Here is a 19,723-nt window from a genome sequence, read left to right on the forward strand (position 1 = left end):
TTAATTTACAGTAACAATGACTGTAAAGGGGAGAGACGGGCTCCCATAGCTGCCTCTTCTCCCATAAAAGCAGGTGAACTCTGAAAGCTTCCCACTAAATGCCAGAGCTAAAACAACGGCCAAGAGCCCAGCTCTCATAATTGTGTTCTACACCTCCATATAACCATACCAGGCTGCAAAAAACAAATATTGGACTTTAAAAAATAATGAATGTATTTCTTTATTAATGCAAGAGCTGTATGTGATGTACAGTATTGTCAAACCCAATAAGCTGAACTTGCATTAAAATTGCATTAACTTTTTTATATTAAATCACATCCTGTATTTCAAAAATGGTTCCAGTAAGGTTGAAATAACTTAATTTTCTTCACACCCCAGTCATTAAAGTTTTACTTTCTCGAAAACTGCATGGTAACCAACGGCACATTGGTAAGTAGGTTATAAGAAGATGGAAAAAGTTTCCAAATGATTAAAACCAACATTGCCTTTAAAAAGAGAGGAGTTCTGCAAACACTTTTTTTTTCCTTGATGGCATTTAATAAATAATGCAGTCATATAGTTTCCCACACAAAAATTTATCACCATGTTTGCTCTGTTGGAGTTGATTGGATTTAACTCATTACTATTTATTCGGTTATTTATATGGTTAAACCATCCTAAATGCAGCCTAATGGAAAAGCAGTGGAGAGATACTGACCTGCGGCCCAACCGGGAAAGGGGGGTGGTTCTGACTGGCCTGGTGTTGGTCAGGAGTGCCTGGATCTGATAGAGCCGGGTTTCCTCTGGCCCCTGGAATTCAAAAGAGAAGTGCTCCCTTTAATAGAAGATCCAGCCCGGGAACTGCCCATGACCCCATTTTCCTGTGATGTCACATAACATTAAGGTACAGATGACATGCCAGAGTGGTTTATCAATAGCTCCAGTGCTCAAATCACTTGTCAACTGCATAAATTATGCTAATGGATATTCAGGATGGCCAGTCATTCCAGGAAGGAGAAGGCTGGGACCGGGGACGGGGGCGGGGGAAGTGACACCATCGTCAGTCGCACTAACAGGCTTGCATGATCCATCGGTTTGCACCGCTACCCCAATGCGCTGTGTGGGTGGGAAACCGTATCCTTTATGCACAGGCGGGCGATAGCTAATCTAATTTCCCAAAGCCAGAGAACACGAGATCTCAGACGTGACCAAGTACATCTGTACGATCCCTTAATATGACTGCAGAGCCTTGGAAGCCTTTTCTCTGTACCCATCGCAGATACCAACTCCTATGAATGTGTTTTCTTAGAGACGGCCTTTTCCAATTCACCTTAGGTGATACCCTGAACAGCATAGGGATGTCCTGAAGCCAGTTTCCTGGGCGCTAAATGAAACAGTAGGAATAACACCCTAACTCCGGGGATCCCCGCTGTGCTGTGTGTGGATCACAGCTTCCCGCTTGTGCCAGAATCCTGTTGGATGCCAAAGCACAAAGAATGAATTCCCACCAAAATGGCATGTCTTTCACATCTTCTTCAAACAGAGTAGTTTCTCTGTGTGTGGCGGTGTGCTCTGTTTTCTGGACAGACGGGAGCAGGTAACATAGCGGCAGGAGCCATAAACAGATGAATAGGTAAGCAAAAAATAAATAAATAGATCTGGCTGCCATTTTTGGGGGGCTTGACTCAGTAGCTTTTGTTTTCTTGGTGGCTGAAATCCAATTCCAAGCCACCCTTAACAAGATCCTCTTTCCTGATGTTTGTCCTATGAATAGCAAGTGGGAGACAATTCAAACCCTGTTTACTGGCAAGCCATGGACGGCGGAGAAAAAAAGATACGATTCTGTCACGCTTATAAATTTTAAAGAAGGTATTATTGGCTCATTTAAAACAAATTCTTCTATATATTCTCCAAAGGGACAGACTTATAAATAATGGAAATGTGGAAAAAAATATTTCAGCACATTAAGCTACAAATAAAATTGACTGCTACATATTATTCAATTGACTTCTATCTCTACTGCGATGTGTCAATCATAACAGCATTTTATAATAGGATTAAGCAATAAATGTGCAAAGCCATTATGCAGAAATCTGAAAATCTGATTAATTTGTAATATTTTTTTTGTGCAGAAAGTCAGGACTGGACATTGCTTAGGGAATACTTACAAGCATTCTATTGAAATTTCTAAATTGATTTGGAACAAACTAATAAAAACACAGACTTGCTGACATTTTATAAAGTGAATTCTGTCAAAATATGTTTGGCATTTTAATGATTGCTGTCATTTAATAACAAGGCTAAGATGACCCATCGTAAGACGCCAACAATTTCCTCATAATGTGCACGAGACCTTTCTTCTAAATTTTTTATAGGTGATGTACTCATTATGCTTGAGTAGTAGGGCACTTTAAACGGTGAACTTTGCTGGTTGAATCTCATATTTTCTGTTCTCATATAACCAAGTCCAACTTTGCCTTAAAATTCTCAGCAGGGCTTTGTGGACTTTTATAGAACAAACCCATGTCCCTGAGGGATGCTTTTGGTCACTTAGGCATATTCTGAAGTAGCTAAAAACCCACTTTTGTTTAGTTTTGAAGACACTTTAAAATTTTGGGGTGGCTTCCTCATTCCCACTGGGCATGGATTTTAACACCAGACTGCGGAAAGAAAGTTTTACGATACACAGAAAGAGAGAAAAATCCTTCTGCACCATTAAAACACATGTATGTCTTAATTTCAAAACTTTTCTATGCTATGACAGGCCCTCTGACCTCAATTTTTTTTCATGTGGACCAGGTCTGCTTTTGGACCTTATTCTTAATGATATACCATTGTAAGGGATAGGATCTGTCCCGAACAGGCGCTGTATCAATGAGATGTTGTTTGTTGTTTGTTGTCCATAACTTTACACAGATTACATTTGCTTACAATTTATTCTTTGTTGCTGGAGGTCCTCCCCAGCACAGGGCAGCTTGTCTTGAGGCTGATCATTCTCAAAAACCATGTTCAGGGCAGTACAGGGCAATTCCACACAATTTCATGTGTAAAATGAAGTCTTTCACAGGCTTTAGAAGAGATTATGTATGCTCTCCTGCCAGGATCAAAAAGTAATATTTGTTCTTAATGCACATCTCCATTTTCCCCAAACACATGTATCATGCTTAACCTTGGAGGACCATAAACGGATCTGTCTGGTCGGAAGGCAACTCCCAATTCAGGGGCCTTCTCAGAGCCAGAGCTGGGGAACCAGCAGTCAGAATGAATAAAGGACGTTGGCTAAGGGTTTCCAAGAGATTTGAAGCAGCACTTAGCTGTGTGTTAGGGGAGACTCTGATATCACCTATTTCCCGTGCCACAGACATGGAAACATGAACTTTAACAGGCTGGGCAAGTTCCTCTTGATCAGGATCCCAAGACACACACTACCTCTCTGGAGATCAGGGATGCCCAGAGTGCTCTCCATGACCTGTTCTGAGTATAATAGGCTGCACTTATCAGGCAGCACCTGTGGGCTTTCGTGGAGCAGGGACAGTCTGCACTCTGCACACCCAGTCCCTAAGGCACACAGGGTATTTGCACTGATTGAAATCTTCACTTAGTGGAAATAGAGGTTTGGCTTTTAATTTGGGAGTGGTAGAATTCCCAGAAGACAGGCATTGACATCCACTTGACTATCTACTATTGTTTAGTATAAGCCAGGAAATACCTTTAAATGATTAGCTTATTGGTCGATTCTACCTCAATTCCAATTCAGAGACGAGAAGCAGTTTGATGTCAGGTTAAAAGCAAGGGCTCTTTTAAAATTTAAGCTCTGCCTGGGTCTCAGTTTATGCCACTTAGCTAGGTATGTGAACCGGGGCTTGTTTTCCAACTTCTTCATGCATCAGCTTTCTCCTCTAAAAGTCCAGGATGATAATAATGCCTCCCTCATAGGGTTGCTGTTTATAAGGATTAAATGAGCACAGAGGTTTGTCAATTTCATGGGACAGTGCATGTCTGTACTAATTCTGCTGACTACTATTATTTAACTCAATTTGTTTTTAATGTATTTAATATTATTTAATTTTCAAAAGATTTATTTATTTATTTATTTATTTATTTGAGAGAGAGAGATAAAGAACAGAGGGAGAGTAGAGGGAAAAGCAGACTCCCCGCTGAACAGGGTCCCCGATGCAGGGCTTGATTCTAAGACTCTGGGATCAGGACCTGAGCTGGAGGCAGATGCTTAACAGACTGAGCCACCCAAATGTCCCAATATTATTTAATTTTCCCATGACATTTGCCTTCCCGAAGTCAACTTAATACATACTCCTATCCCTATGTGTGTGGTCCACGTTCCCACCCATGCTGCCCTAACTGTGTATTCTATATCATTTGATGAAAGTATGACATTGAACCATAAGAGCCCACAAAGCTAGAGGTTTACATAGAACCCTTACTTCAGTCCATGGTAACGTGATCAGGAAATGCGACAAAATGATACTGGCAAACAGCTTCCGGATTCTCACAGACCAGGGCTTGGACCTGAGTTCCTGCCCAGGCCTGAGACCCAGAATCACTCGTGGAGCTTCTTGAACATAGAGATTCACATCACTCGTTGCCCACACGTGTGTTTTCTGAAACCCACCAATGACTGAGGACCCCAGAGGGGACAAGGGGTGTAGGTGCTGCCCACACGAATCCGGATCTGCTTTGTGCGGAGGACCCACACGTGAGGAGTTCATGATCAGCACATGGGGCACGATCAGGCACGGCCCTGTCGCCTTCCACGTGTCCGCACCCGAAACCACCTTCTGTCTGATCCTGGTTGACTTCTAGCTTCGCAAGGGGAAGAACCATCTCAAATATGTCAATTTCGTAATCAGGATTTGTTCCCAGGGAATCAAGGACTAATTCGAGTGTGAAAACGGGTTTTAAAGGGATTATAAGATAAAATGTTCAGTAGCTACACAATAGGAGTCCATTCTCTATAGATACAGGGACCCCTAGTGTGAGTCTGTTAAGGAAAGGATAGATCCTAAATGGTGAGACACTGGAACACTGAGGAGGAGTTACGCTCAGGTAAAACTTATTTTTAATTGTTGAGATGCCTGCTTGTCAGAGCATGGGTTTATTCCACATCATCTTTCTGGTGTTGATCTCACATCTGAAATCTGAAAAGCTGCCTACAGATCTCTCTGCTGTGGAGGGAATGGACGGTCTGCAGAAATGAGAGGGGGACACCCAGACTCTGTCCTTCTCCCAGACTCCTCTACTCCTCAAGTAGCCTGGCAAGTTCCACCCCCAGCCCAGCTCAAGTTGGGAGTTCCCTGAGCTACCACTCACTGTGTTCCTTATATCAGGTTCGTTTTCTTTTGCAAAATTTCCTCCTCCTCCTCCTCCTTCTACCTCTTCCTCCCCTCCCCCTCTCCTCTCCTCTTTCTCCTCCCAACTTCCTCCTCCCCCTCGTGTTCCTCCTCCCTCTCCTCCTCCTCCTCTTCCTCTTCCCCTTCTTTTCCTCTTCCTCCTTCTCCTTCTTCATACAATCCTTAACTAAGGCAAACCCAGGCTTGGCACCTCCCTGTTACTCTACAGGTAACAAAGGAATATATATTCTAGTAAAGGATTAAATGCTCCCAGCTACCCCTCTCCCCTTCCAGCCCTTTTGGGAGTTGACTTTTCTAAAAAAGTCATTTTAAGAAGCAAATATAACATCTTTAATCCTGAGAGGGTATACTCCTTTCTGGAGCCTTATCCTGTTCCCTTTGTGAAGAGACTACGAGGCCAATATAGACTGAGAAGGAACCAGAACTGCAAATACGGATAGCTTATCCGGAATAAGCCAGTTCCACCTTCTCCCCCGCGCTGGGCATCCCTCCCACGGATACGTTTTTAAAACCTGTTTTTTTTCAGAGAGAAAGAGTTTGGGTTTCTGTCTTCTACACATTAGCATGGGCATAATCATGTAAAGGTCGCAGGGATAGCGTAGCTTTTTCTGGTATTCGGACCTTCCTTACCCACTGTTAGCAGTTTTCACTGGCCAGCAAGTGGACGCAAAGGTTGCTTATTATAAGATGGACAGTTGAAGGCATTATTATTTCATGTTGGGTATGTGAACCCAGCTAAACAGGGCAGAAGCCCCCCTCAATTACACTCTGTTTTCTTTCAGTTTCTTCAAGATTCCTAAATGCCAAGGAGGGAGTGAGTGTGTCTATAAAAATCTTTTTCAAGCCTCTCCCATGGCTTGCTCCTGCTTTTGCCGGTTGGGATTTCTTTAGGATACAGGCCGCACATGAATTTATATACAGAACGCCGTCCAGACCCCTGGTAGAATTGGAGACTCTAGAGTAATAAGCTGCACTTGGAAATTAAACGTTCGTTCATTCACATAAGGGTTTGTGTGTTTTTGCAAGTCCTGCTGAGAAGTACTTATAACTTCACTCATGGAAGCCTGGAGAACAGAGGTCTGATGACATTCATGTGATACATGGATTTCTTTATTCTAGCAGGTGACTTCCCTGGCCTTTAGTGGAGGGAAATCCAGTTTTCTCTGAGGGAGGGTCTAAGTCTTCAGTGGTCCTTAAGGCTGATATTTATTTAAAGGCTGCACGTATACATGAGAAGTCGAAGGGAGATTTGAGATATCTCGATAGAGTATAACAAGAAATCCTACAAATCCCTTATTTGGATTTGATTATCTTCAGGTGTTTTTGTAATATCTACCAGAATTATTCCAAAGTAGAAAATTCTGCTCTACCAGTGGGCTTAATCTATGCATGCTGGAGAATAAAGACATTTTTTTTTCCTTTCTCAGAATTTACTAAATCTCTCTCCAGTCTCCCTGCAACAGTTTTTTTTTTATCATTTGTTTTCATATCCATCTAATAAAAGCAGAGCTGAACTCCTGTGATATCTAGGCCAGTAAAGGTCTCCACTTCTGTAAATGCTTCCTTTAGGAAAATAGATGAAAAAATAGAGAGTCATCAAACCCATTTAAGCAAAATTCCATGACATACTATTGGCACAGAGGGAGTTTTGGGGTATGGATTATTCCTTGAGGACTTCTATCTCCACAAGAATAGGAGTTCTTCCAGGGCAAAAATTCTAACTCACCTTCGCATCTCCTTCAGGCCAGCTTTTCACCATGCATGTATGTAAATCCACAGGTATGCATGTATGTGTGCATGGGAAAATATGCATGCATGCCGGTGTATATGTATGCTTTAGTGAGTTGGTTTTTTTTTTTTAAGATTTTATTTATTTATTTGAGAGAGAGAGCACAAGCAGGGGTAGCAGCAGGCAGAGAGAGAAACAGACTCCCCACTGAGCAGGGAGCCCACTGCAGGACGCAATCCTGGGACTCTGGGATCATGCCCCAAGCCAAAGTCAGACGCTTAACTAACTGAGCCACCCAGGCACCCCAAGAGTTGGTATTCTTAAAATGATGGAGATTTGTATCAAAGTGAACTGAACACATCTAGACACAGATTTTAAACCACCTGAAAATGGTTTGTCTAATTTTTACAATGCCTTTTTAAATCAACACTATTTCTAACTCAAGGAAGAAGTCTTTGCTCTCCGCTGATTGATAGAACTCTGCCACAGCCCAGAGAGAAGACGGTCGAGTGTCCCCTGTGCTTTTAGGCCTATGTATGGAGTCTCCTCCTTCCATGCTTAACCCTACACCAGGCCCTGCTGACATAATTTATGGGGTTCGTTGCCAAATAAAACTGCAGGTCCCTTGTATGAGGCTGGGAAGTCCATCTCCTCTTTCCCGAGACTGCTGTTCCCCACATGCACCTGAATAGACCCACAGGTCTGCAACCTCCTTGCTGGGATGGGCTAAACACCTGAATCCGGGGTAGGTGGGGAGCCTCTGTTGAGTCATACACTGAGCAGATGACCCTCTGTGCACCGGACCTAGGCCCCCTGGAAAGGCAGGATGGAGAGAGTGACAGTCACAGCCAGGCTTCCAGAGGTCCTGGGGTGCCAGGGCTAGGGAGCAGGTCCCGGGGGAGGTGAGGAGACAGCGGCTAGACTGCCAGAGACTCTAATCCCCCACCCACCCACTCACTCACTTTTGTTGTCCCATCAGTCTTGACTTAGAAGACATAATTTCAAAGGTAAATTATTAAGAATGGCCAGACAGTGGTCTCAGAGCCCCGCTTTGTGAGGAGTCCCGGGTGCCTACAGCCGCTCCCAGTCCCATAGAGTGACCCCTGCCTTTGGCTCGCTGTCAACCACCACCGACAATTTTGGATTACTAGTTTTCTGTCGAGGGACTTCCTTATAAAGGGTCCTCAAATTTTGAAAGTTGCACCTGTACCCACATTGGGGAGTCATTTTTCCAAATCAATACAAATTTTGAAAATAATGTTTGCATCCACAAAAGAATTTAGATACGGTCTTTTTCCCCAACAAGAAACTGAACTCACAAATCATCAGCGCATCTATTAGACATCACTACCAATGACCACATAAACATTTGGTAGAAAATTAAGATAAAACATGGCTTTGTTTCCTATGACTCCTCAGTTACCTATCCCTAAATTGGGAGGACAAGGCATGCATCCAGCAAAAGGGAAATCATAGGAACATGTCACATATCTTTTCGAGTTGTAGACCTCACTTTTGAAAAGTGTGTTTTCACTAACAAAAAACAACAACAACAAAAAACCAAACTCGCACCCTTTCTCTTCTGACTAGCTGGCTTCTGGACCTTCACCAAGCTTGCTGACAAGGGGACATGATCTAAATACTCCAGGACAATATAATCGGCCTATGGTAAAAGTTCTCCCACATTAGCTATCGATGGTACAACGTGCAAGAATGCCTCAGAACTGACCTTAAATGTCCTTGAAGGAGGGCCAGAGCAGTTAATTAATCTGCTTTAAAAGCTTAGGTGAAAACACGCGCGTGTGTATACATGTGTGCGTCCACATGCGTGTACATGTGTGTTTCAGAATAGGAAGATGAGGCCAAAACCGGGGAAGCTGATCTACCTTCTCCCACATGACACCTGTGCTATAGTGCTGCAGCATTCCAGTGGTATGGGGTAGAGGTTATGGGAGCTCTTGTGATAGTGCATCCTCCAGCCTCATCTAGCAACATTCAGGTTTGTTTTTGAATATCTGCAAGCCTCTCTTGCAGCCCTACAGCAGTCTGTAGGGCTGCCCCACCAGAACTCTCAGTAGCAGATTTAGACTGTTTCAGTGTTTCGATGCTCTTCACTGAGCAGCCCCATGTAGATACCTGGAAACCCTAAGCCTGAAAGGGAGGGGGGATGTCAAACAGACATTGCTGTGTCATGGTAACGTAAGCCCCAAATCCTGGCTCACACCAAAGTGTCCTGGAAACCACAGTAGTGGATATCCCCGCTCTGCTCCTCAGTGACCCTAGATGCCTTCCAGAGTCCTGAACTTAGCACCACCCTTCCGCTGCAAGGAGGCCAATGATACCATGTTCTGAACATGATTTAACCGTTAGTTACAATGGAATAAATCACTATTTCAATTGGAAAGGATAGCCTCTGGGTACATTTACTTCTGATAAAATACTCAGAATACAGGATCTCAGAGACATCCTTCTACCCTGGTGCAGAAACTTGCTGTCCTCTATCTTCGGTGGGAGCATTTCTGACGCAAAGATCAGGTGGTTGGATTGTCACAGACCACGGACTTTCCCAGAGTCTGGTATGTCACAGATCAGTCAAATTAAAGGGGCATGCTAATAATCGTGTGGCTAGGAAGATCTTAGCGTTTAATTTTGCCAAGCAAAAATATCTTTAAAAACTGCCAGGAACAGGGGCGCCTGGGTGGCTCAGTGGGTTAAAGCCTCTGCCTTTGGCTCATGTCATGATCCCAGGGTCCTGGGATCGAGCCCCGCATAGGGCTCTCTGCTCAGCGGGAAGCCTGCTTCCCCCTCTCTCTCTGCCTGCCTCTCTGCCTACTTGTGATCTCTGTCTGTCAAATAAATAAATAAAATCTTAAAAAAAAAAAAAAAACCTGCCAGGAACTGTTGTTATCAAACAAAGGCATTTTAATGTTCCTCTCTTACCCAAAAAGATGTGTTTACATTTCTTTGTTTTTTTTTTTAAATATTACATTTATTTGTTTGAGAGTTGAGAGAAGTTTGAGAGAAAGTACACAAGTGGAGGGGAAAGGCAGTGGGAGAAGCACAGGGAGAAGAAGGATCCCAGCTGAGCCGGGAGCCTGATGGGGGACTCAATCTCAGGACCCTGGAATCATGACCTGAGCCAAAGGCAGACACTTCACCCTGGGGCCCCATAGGTGTGTTTACATTTAAAAGACAATCCTTTAAATAGAAAAAATTAGACTAATGAAAAACTCTCTGTGTTGGGCTTTTTTTTTTCTTTCCATTTTTCAATTAAACAGTGTCTGTTTAATGTTAGGAGACACTGGTGTGTCACAGAGCACTGGGGATCTTCTTGTTTGCATACTTCTTGTCTAAAGACTCAGTGTGCCTCTCCCTAGCACCCTCCAGAAACAGAATCTATCTGACAAACACTCTGAAAATATTTCTTCTTGAAATAACTAATCCCTCTTTTCCCCTCCATCCTTATTTTTAGAGACAACCGTATAATTTTCTTTATGTAAACTTCTATGTGCTAAATAATACACTGATTTCTTTGTATATATTATTTTATCAACCCTTACAATAACCCTGTAATGTAAGTTTATGACTGTTAACGTCCACTTACACAGGAAACTAAACTTTAGAGAGGTTAACTCACTATCACTCACATAATAACTAAATGACACCTTACCCCAGGCCATCTGATCAATGGAAAGCCCATGTCTTCATCAGCTTGACTATCTACTGCTCAAATACAAAACAGCTACCACTTACTGAATACCTACTGAAGGCCAGACACTTTGCTCAGTATTTTATGTACATTTTCTCATTTAATCTCCATGGAAGCCCCATGCTGTCAGGATTATCATTCCCATTACAGATGTGTAGCTGACAGATATGTAAGCTAAGTTTTAGACAAGCTAAGTAACTCATCTGTGGTCCCAGAGTTAATGAGTGATGGCTTCAGGATATGAACCCAGCTCTACTGGACGCCAAGGCTACACTAACCCATGCATCAAATGCAAATGTTTTAGGGAGACGGAACACAATTGATAGAGATGATGTTTTTCGGGTATTTTCCTAGTGAGACTTGGCTCTGGAGACCTCTAGGTTCCAGGTGTGGGAAAGAGGGTGACGGCAGACTAGAAACGGTGCACACATGATGGGAAGACAGCGAAGGGTGGGTCCCATCGCTTACAAGATTTTTCTGTGCCCCATTTTTTCCCAGAGAGACTGTGACCAATTCCTAAGAAATAAACACCCTTATCTTCCTTAAAATAATGTCCATAATGAGCTAGCTCTATGACAGCTGCATTCTTAGGGTCTCCATTCTCAAGGCGTGATCTCTGGGCCAGTAGCAAAGGCGTCACCAGGGACCTTGTTGGAAAAGCCCATCAGCGGGTCCCAGCCCATCCAGGCGGGAGATCCACTGAATCAGAATCCACATTGTGACAACATCCCCAGGTAATTCACACCCACAGTGAAGTGTGCAAAGTACTGGTTTTGAGTTTGAAAATAAGTCGTTCCTTCCCACCCACCCCTTTCCTTCTTGCTTTCTCCTGCCCTCATCCCTTCCCTGTTTCCCTTCTCCTTCCTTCCTTCTTTTCCTTCCTTCACTTGCATGGCCTTTAAGCACAAATATACCTAAAACACCTAACTCACCAGGCGCTCACAGGAGACTGTGGTATCCTATCTCACAGAAGCCAGGGCAGGGGCACATGGGGATGCAGAAGAACACATTCAAGAGGAGTACTCTGTCACAGTAATAACCTTCGACAAGTCCTCGCCCCCCGCAACCTGTGGGAGGACCCCCAGCAAAGAGGTTCGCAGCAGGAAGCGCGGGCCCCACATTCTTAAAGGGAGGCATATTTATCCTTTTAAAAACACAACAAAACTGATGCCAGATGCAGCCCCGTATTCTTGCTCTGTGATTTATGGCAATTTTCCTGACACTTTCTCCTTCCGTATCCACATCTTCGCTTTCCCATTTGTGAGGATCTGTGTAGATAAGAGTCTGGCCTCTCCATTTCAGTTATTTACTCTTAGAACAGCACATTCTTTGCAAAAGTAGCCAGAGCACCACTTTAAAAAGGGGGAATAAAAATTTTAAATCTCTTAAAGCTGAAATAAAACCACATTTCTACAGATCCACTGAAAGTGTAGAGTTTGCGATCATTCTCGTGCGCAGCTCAAGATGGGTGGAAGAGGAGTCATGCAAAACTCAGCAAAGCACAGGAAGGAAAGCCTCCCAGAGGAACTACATGGTGTGTGCCTGCAGCATCCCCCCTAGTTAACAGCTCCTTATGGTCCCAGAGCTTCTGTGAAAACACTGCATGGGAAGAGACAGAAGGATGTTGCACAGCTCACTGTGAACAAGTTACCAAGTGCTACCAAATCTTCAGAGAAGGGGTAACAACACACTGCAACTGTAACACGATTGAAGGGATCCAGAATAGAAAATGCAAATTCATGCCCCATCCATAGATCTTTGGTTAGATGTTTTTTCCCCCACAGTTGGTTATAAAAAACCAAACAGGCAAATGTCTCATCTGATTCCTGTGTCCGTGACCATTTTTCTCTCTTAGTCTATTTATCCCTTACCATTCCTGTAATTGAAAAGTATCTATTGCTAAAAGATGCTATTAACTTGAGTGCATTCATAGAGTGTTATATCGCTAATAGACTTAGGTCATATTCTTTTATCCTTTTAGCAAAGCATTATTTTGTTGTCCTCTTGTTCTGAAGGTTTCGTTCCACTTAAAGTCAAATAGAACAAAAACTTCACAGAACTTGTTCGTATTGTTTTTTACCATTATTTTCACTCCATTACATGACAGTATCAAATGTGTTACAATTTCTATTTGTTATATCAACTTATTTTTGGATCTGTGTCAGAGCTCATAATGTAAAAATGTGCCTCCCAAACGTGACTTGGACTCAGGCGATAACTGTAAGGTTTTAAGTCCAAATATTTTTAAGATCTGCTTGTTGAGTTTACGTTTTACTTGAGAATGGTAAGGTCAGAACTGAAATAAGAAACAGCAAACCACTAACTACAACTGTGAAAAGGTGAAATAGTGAAAGAAAACATATGCCATCATTTACAAATATATACAGGTTTCTTCAAATCTCGACTGCTCTTGATGTATATAACTCATGAATATTTTATGTTTTCACTAAGAAAGAGAAAAGTTCCCGATTAAACTGTGACATGCTGCTAATTATAATACACATCCATTTTTTTATCCCCAAATCTTCCTTTTAAGATATCACATTAAAATATGGGGGATCAGTTGTATTCCTCAGAATGAATAAAATACATTAGTACTCATTGACTTGATTATATCTATAAGTTTGGGCACAGAAAACATCCAATAGAATAAAAAACTGAAAATTTTACATACAATGTTTAAATATCTTCAAAATTTGGTGGGTTAGGATTTGTGAGTGGACTATGGCAGTTGGATAAAATTCCTTACTTAGAACAAACCAATCCAGTCAAGAAGGGATCCCAGGAAGACCCCAGAGAAAGGTAACAGTCATAGAATATCAGGCAAGAGTCTGGCAACACACTAGAATATTCTACATAGGTCATCTCCTTCAGTCCTCATACCAATCCCATGACATTAGAATTCAGGCTCTGGAAATTTAAGTAACTGACCCCAGTCCACAGCTTGTTTAAAAAAATAGAAAAAGGGGTACCTGGGTGGTTCAGTGGGTTAAAGCCTCTGCCTTCAGCTTAGGTGATGATCCCAGGGGCCTGGGATCAAGTCCTGCCTTGGGCTCTCTGCTCAGCAGGGAGCCTACTTCCTCCTCTCTCTCTCTGCCTGCCTCTCTGCCTACTTGTGATCTGTCTGTCAAATAAATAAAAAATCTTTGAAAAATAAAAAAATAAAATAAAATAAATTTTAAAAAGAAGAAGGAGGAGAAGGTGGGATTCAAACTCACATCTGGTCAAGTTGTTGTGTTCTTTCAATCCCACCCTGCCTTGTAAGCAAATCTTTGGTTATATGCTAATCTAAGAATGTATATAATGAGGAGTGTCTAGGCAGGTCAGTTCTTCAGCAAGGACCATCATGTAGTTGAACTAATTTTGATTTATAGACTCATTGGAAGGAGGGAGAATGCTTACCATGGAAGCCAAGAGGCATCGCGGTAGGAAGGTGTTGAAAGGAATGACTCAGAGGGTTTGGGCTTAGGTCAAGTGATTTGGGGAGGTTCAGGGAAGTGGGACTTTGCTCCACATTGGGAGTGGTGGCAATTTAATGATTGAGTGTTTTAACAAGTCTCGCGAAGAAGACAGGAAAGGCGAAGTCAAACCAAAGCTGTTTATTGGTGAGATCATGGTATTCACTCACTGTAGCCAGGATGCGTGACTATTTGGTCATTTTGTAGTCTGGACCATGTTCTTGTGTTTGTCTGTCTTCAGACATGATTATGGTGTGACCTCAGTTTTGTCCTGACCCATCACGGACAGAGTGGTCCTGTTTGACGCTGATGTTCTATGAGATTGTGTTTATGAGGTGAGTGCCAGGCCAGCTCCTGAATGTTGGGGACTGCTTTTCTCTTCCTCAGCTAAAAAATATTACTTCCATTTTGAGGGTATCTGATGGATCCCAAATCATATGGAAGATATGGATGATGTTATCTAATGCAAATTATAAAATTTTGTTGGGGAGAAGTGTTTGGTGATGAAGGGTTTCTCCTGGAGTGTCTGCTAAAAGCAGAACATCTGATAAGCTCCTGGTTAGTCTGTCTGACAGTTTCATCTCTTGGGAGGCTGAGCAAGCAGGAAGTGGTATTCTTAGTCTAGACTGAATTCCCAGCAACAGGGCCATGCTGAAGTAACCGGATCCCAGGGATACTATGACTGTATTTCTAGACGGTTTATTTGTCAAGAACAGAAATGTGGAGCAGAATCAGATGTCTAGAAAGTAGGATTCTGAAAAATGCGAGAAAAATCATTTTCTTGAGCCCATAAATAGAACTCACAAAAAGGATACAGAAGTCTTTAGACAGAGTATGGTGTCAGAATGACTTGTGTTTTTAACTTTGCTTCATGGGTGCCATCTGTGTGACTTTGGATAAGTTATTCAACCTCTCTGATCTTAAGTTTTCCCAACTGTAACATGGAGGTAGTCATAGCAATTGCATTACAGCTGTGAAGGTGAAACAGAGTACTGAGCAGAAACAGAGTACTGAGTAGAAACAGAGTACTTAGTACTCTGAAACAGAGTACTGAGTAGAAAGAGCCTAGCATTGTGCCTGGAATGTAATAAATGCTTCACAGTGTTAGCTGTCATGATCAATTATAACTGGAGTATTGTTACAAAGGATCTAGAGAAAGAAGGAAAGGAAAACATGTGGCCACAGAGGACACCCTGCAGTGAGGGGACACTTCAGAGGAACATGAAAAATCAGATACATGGCAGCCAATGTCCAAGAATGAATTGAGGGGAAGGAAGGGGAAGACAGTGCTGGAAGCTTGGAGAATGAGGATGTCTTCAAAATCTAAATGGTTATATCTAAAAACTCCTCTGAGATCCTGTCCAGTATTTCTCAACAACACACCTCCCACGGGTCCAAAAAAACAGAGCATCTCTTCTCTCAAAAGCTCCAATGCCTCCTAACTGCACAATTTCCATTCGTGTTCGCCCTTCTAATCACACATCCTCCGAAAATAAATCTCTAACTTCCTTTTGCCTGGCCAGCCCCAGGGAGGGATCTAATGAGACCATGAGAGCCTTACGATGAGGAGCAGAGGCTCTGAAATCAGGTTGCTCATCTCTAACTTACAAGATGTGGGACCTCAAGCAAGTTGCTTAATCTTGCCAGCTCAATTTCATCATCTGTAAAATTGAAATAAGAATGGTACCCTCTTCAGAAACGAGGATGAAGTACACTAATCCACACAAGTAAGTAGCATCACCTAGTAAACGTGCAGCAAATGTGAGCCATTGGGTTTGGGGGGAGTTAGACACCTCAGCCTGGGCTTCACAATGCATCGCAGGGCTCCGGAACACAGAGCAGGCAGTGCTCCACGCAATGCGTGGGAAACTGGCCACAGCTGATAGACTTGACAACCCGCGGAGCCTTCACCTCTGACAATGCCAATGCCTCGAGGGCAAAGTAGAGCCCACAGGTGTGTCAGGAAAAGGAACACAGAGGCAGGAAGGGGCTGCACCTGACAGCAACCTCCCCTAGCATTTGCAAAGGCTCTGGGGGTGCAGGCATGACAGGCACCGCTCAGATGCAAGGGAGACAGAACTGGGGACAGAAGTACCTATAGTCATGTGGGGCCGACGTGGAAAAGAAGGAAAGAAATGATACTCTTGGAGTGGGAAGTATGATTTTCAGGGCAATATCTGGTGGGGATGGCTTTGGTCAAAAATGGCTCCATTGTGACTAGGAATCAAACATAGGTTGGGGTAGTGTCTGAATGTGAGTCCAAAACAGAACTTGGCTCTACAGTAAGGCAAAGAAACACAGATGTGTGTACAGGTGGACTCAGAAAATAAAGACAAGGGGTGCCTGGGTGGCTTAGTGGGTTGGGCCTCTGCCTTTGGCTCAGGTCATGATCTCGGGGTCCTGGGATCAAGTCCTGCATTGGGCTCTCTGCTCAGTGGGGAGTCTACTCCTCCTCCCCCCCACCGCCTGCCTGATTACCAGTGATCTGTCAAATAAATAAATAAATAAAAATTTAAAAAAAAGAAAGAAAGAAAGAAAGAAAGACAAAATAAATACGTAAGGTCCAGGGAGACCAAGCCACAAAGGAGGTGGTCATAGTCCTCATGGGTAAGCTTTATTTTATTATTTGATTTTATTGTGGTAAGAACACTTAACATGAGGTCTACCCTCTTAATGAAGTTTTAAGTGCACGAATAGTATTGTTAACTATAGGCACAATGTTGTGCTTAGAGAGTTTAGTCATCTTAGATAACCAGAACATTACAACCACCCAACAGCAACTCCCCCTCCCCTCTCTCCCCACCCTAGCTCCCGGCAACCACCATTCTACTATCCATTTGTATGAGTTTGACTATTTTAGATGCTTCATATACGTGGAATCATGAAGTATTTTTTTTTTCTGGGACTGGATTATTTCACCTAACATAACACCCATGTTGCGTACAGCAGAATTTCCTTCCTTTTTTAAAGGCTGAGACGTGTTCCGTTTTATGGATCCGCCACATTTTCTTTATCCATCCATTCATGGCTGGGCATTTAGGTTGTTTCCGTACCTTGGATACCGTGGACAATGAGTTACCACCTGACACCTGTTAGGATAGCTATTATCACCACCCCACCCCCCCAAAAAAGATTAGAAAATGTTGGAGGGGATTGGAGAAACTGAAACCCTTGCATGCTACTGGTGTGAATGAAAATGGTATAGCTTCTGGGAGAACAGTAAAAAAATTCCTCCTTCACCTCCCCACATTAAAAATTGAACTGCCCTCTGAGCCAACAATCTCCATTCTGGGTATATCCCTGAAGTAATTGAAATCAGGATCTCCAAGAGACTGTGTCCTATGTTGATTGCGGTATCCTTCACGATAGCCAAGATACGCTTGCATTTTCTTACAAGGTGCCTTTGCTCTCTGGCTCTTGCCAGAGGGGGGCAGCTGTTCTTGGGGACTCTGAGGCCCAAGACCTGTGTCCGAGTTCCAGGATCACAACCGACTTCGAATGCTAGCCACCTCCTCTGGGAAATGGCGATGCTAAACAACCCTTCACTCATTCATTATCCACGACATTAGGTGGGGGGCTATTTTGCAAGGTGCTGGAAACATGTAAAAAGGATAGTGTGTGGTCCCACTTCTCCTCATCATTTAATTAATCCACTCATTCTCAATAAATATTTACTGAATGATGACCAGGCAAGACCCTTGGGCCTTTGGAGCTTCCAGCTAACAGGGAAGCTGTGCATTGGACTAAGAGTTAAACAAAGAATTATTTCAAGAGGCTCTGAACAAGGCTCCAGGGAACTGTAGGCAACTAGGAACAGCCCCCAGGATGTCCTTTCCATTTCCACTAGTTGCCCCGTCAAGAGAAGACTTTCGGCAATATTTGATCCTATTCGTATCAAACTTCCTTTGAGACATACCCTTCATGTTTAAAAATCTAAAGCCTGCAAGAAAAAAAAAAACTACAAAGACTGGACTATAATCATAATGGCTTGTATAACTGAAAAGGAAGTTTAAACACCTGGATCCTTTATGCCAACCATCTCCAGTGACAATTTTCCCATGCTGGCCAAAGGAGTAATAATTCAGTGACTCTGTGTGCCATCTGATTACCCCCAAGATTATTTACTGTAGACCTTAGCTGGGCCAAGACCCCCTCCTTAGTTCATTCTTGCTCTTTTGCCTGCAATCCTTTCTTCCCCATAGCCTATTGTAATGCTGTTCTGATGACCACAGGCAGGTGTATGCATGCCCTGTCTGCAACTTCCTTGGGTAACAATGGATACACATCAGCTCTAGAAATCCCAGGTCTATATTATTTATGAAGCAGCAATTCTCCTGTAAATAACCCAGTTGTTAAAATGATATGTATCTATGTAATTGAGTCTTCTGTATACAAATAAATAAGACTTTATTGCAATGTCAGGAGTTAACAGACCAGTCAATAAAATCAATAACTCACTTTTTCTTGCTTATATATCTAACTTTTCTCCACCTTTCCTATGTCCTCTGTTTGTTCTGGTTACATATTACTGCTCACAAGAAAACACAGCCCTGTGCTCTGCCTATTAAACGGTAGGTGGGGAGGGGGGCGGCAAACAAAGGGAAGAAGAAAACCGTGGAACCTTCTACCCAGGTGGTGTTTCAAGTTTCATGTCTATTTATTTAAGGAAACTAAAGAGTGCAGATAGTTCTAATAGGAGTGCCCTACTGCGGGCACAAGTAAATCAGGCCACAGCCACAGGCTGGGTGAGCATCCAGGCGTCCAGCCTGGTATGGCTTTGTCCTCTAACTGCTGTCAGAACGACGCTGCTGGATTAGAGCGGCACTCTTTTGCAACCACAGTTGAAGTTCCTGTCAGCATTTCCCTTGTAAATCCCCAGTTTTGAGAAGCTGGTATTCAGCTGGAAAAATGTGTCCTGCATAAACCTTAGCAGGCACTATCTCTGAAGTAAGGAAGAAGTTCTTTGGAGCCAGTAGATTATTTTTTAAAGCAATTTGCTTAATTGATTCGGCCCTTGTTGAGCTCACTGAAAGAGCTCAGAAGGACGGCTTGGTATTTTTTTGTATCTATGCTTATTTTAAAAATCCAATTAAACAAACTGGCATTGATCCAAATTTTCTGCACCTGAGCGGGGAAAGATAACCAAAAGAGAGAAAGAGAAAAATTAATGGACGGGGGTCACTCTAATCTTCATGATGGTTCTATTGCTGTGCAAATAAGTCCATGATTTAATGGTCCATTTGCACGGACCTGTTTGCCCTCTCCCATGGACTAGATACAAGAAATTGTTCTTGTTATTATCTATCAGAACAGTAATGGGACTCTGGGGAAAGGAGGCCCCTGGCATAAATTTATGAGACTTGATGGAGAATGCAGGTATCATCCTGGACTTACTTAGCCTTTAATCAGGCTGGGTGGGATCCTAGATTCTTAGTGGTTTTCTGTTAAGAACATGGTAGTGTTCATACTTGGGCTTGGA

At 42.9% G+C, this 19,723-nt stretch overlaps 1 protein-coding gene across 1 annotated transcript in view; it reads right to left on the reverse strand.

The window, feature by feature from the left end:
• Positions 1–19,723, reverse strand: part of POU6F2 (POU class 6 homeobox 2) — a 369,574-nt gene that overhangs the window by 246,092 nt on the left and 103,759 nt on the right. Inside the window, exon 3 of the mRNA XM_082692653.1 lies at positions 698–789. Within this exon, the coding sequence (XP_082548779.1) occupies positions 698–789 (92 nt within the window). The remainder of the gene's footprint in view (positions 1–697; positions 790–19,723) is intronic.

This window comes from Mustela nivalis, assembly GCF_964662115.1.
Source record: "Mustela nivalis genome assembly, chromosome: 12".
Lineage (NCBI taxonomy): Eukaryota > Metazoa > Chordata > Mammalia > Carnivora > Mustelidae > Mustela > Mustela nivalis.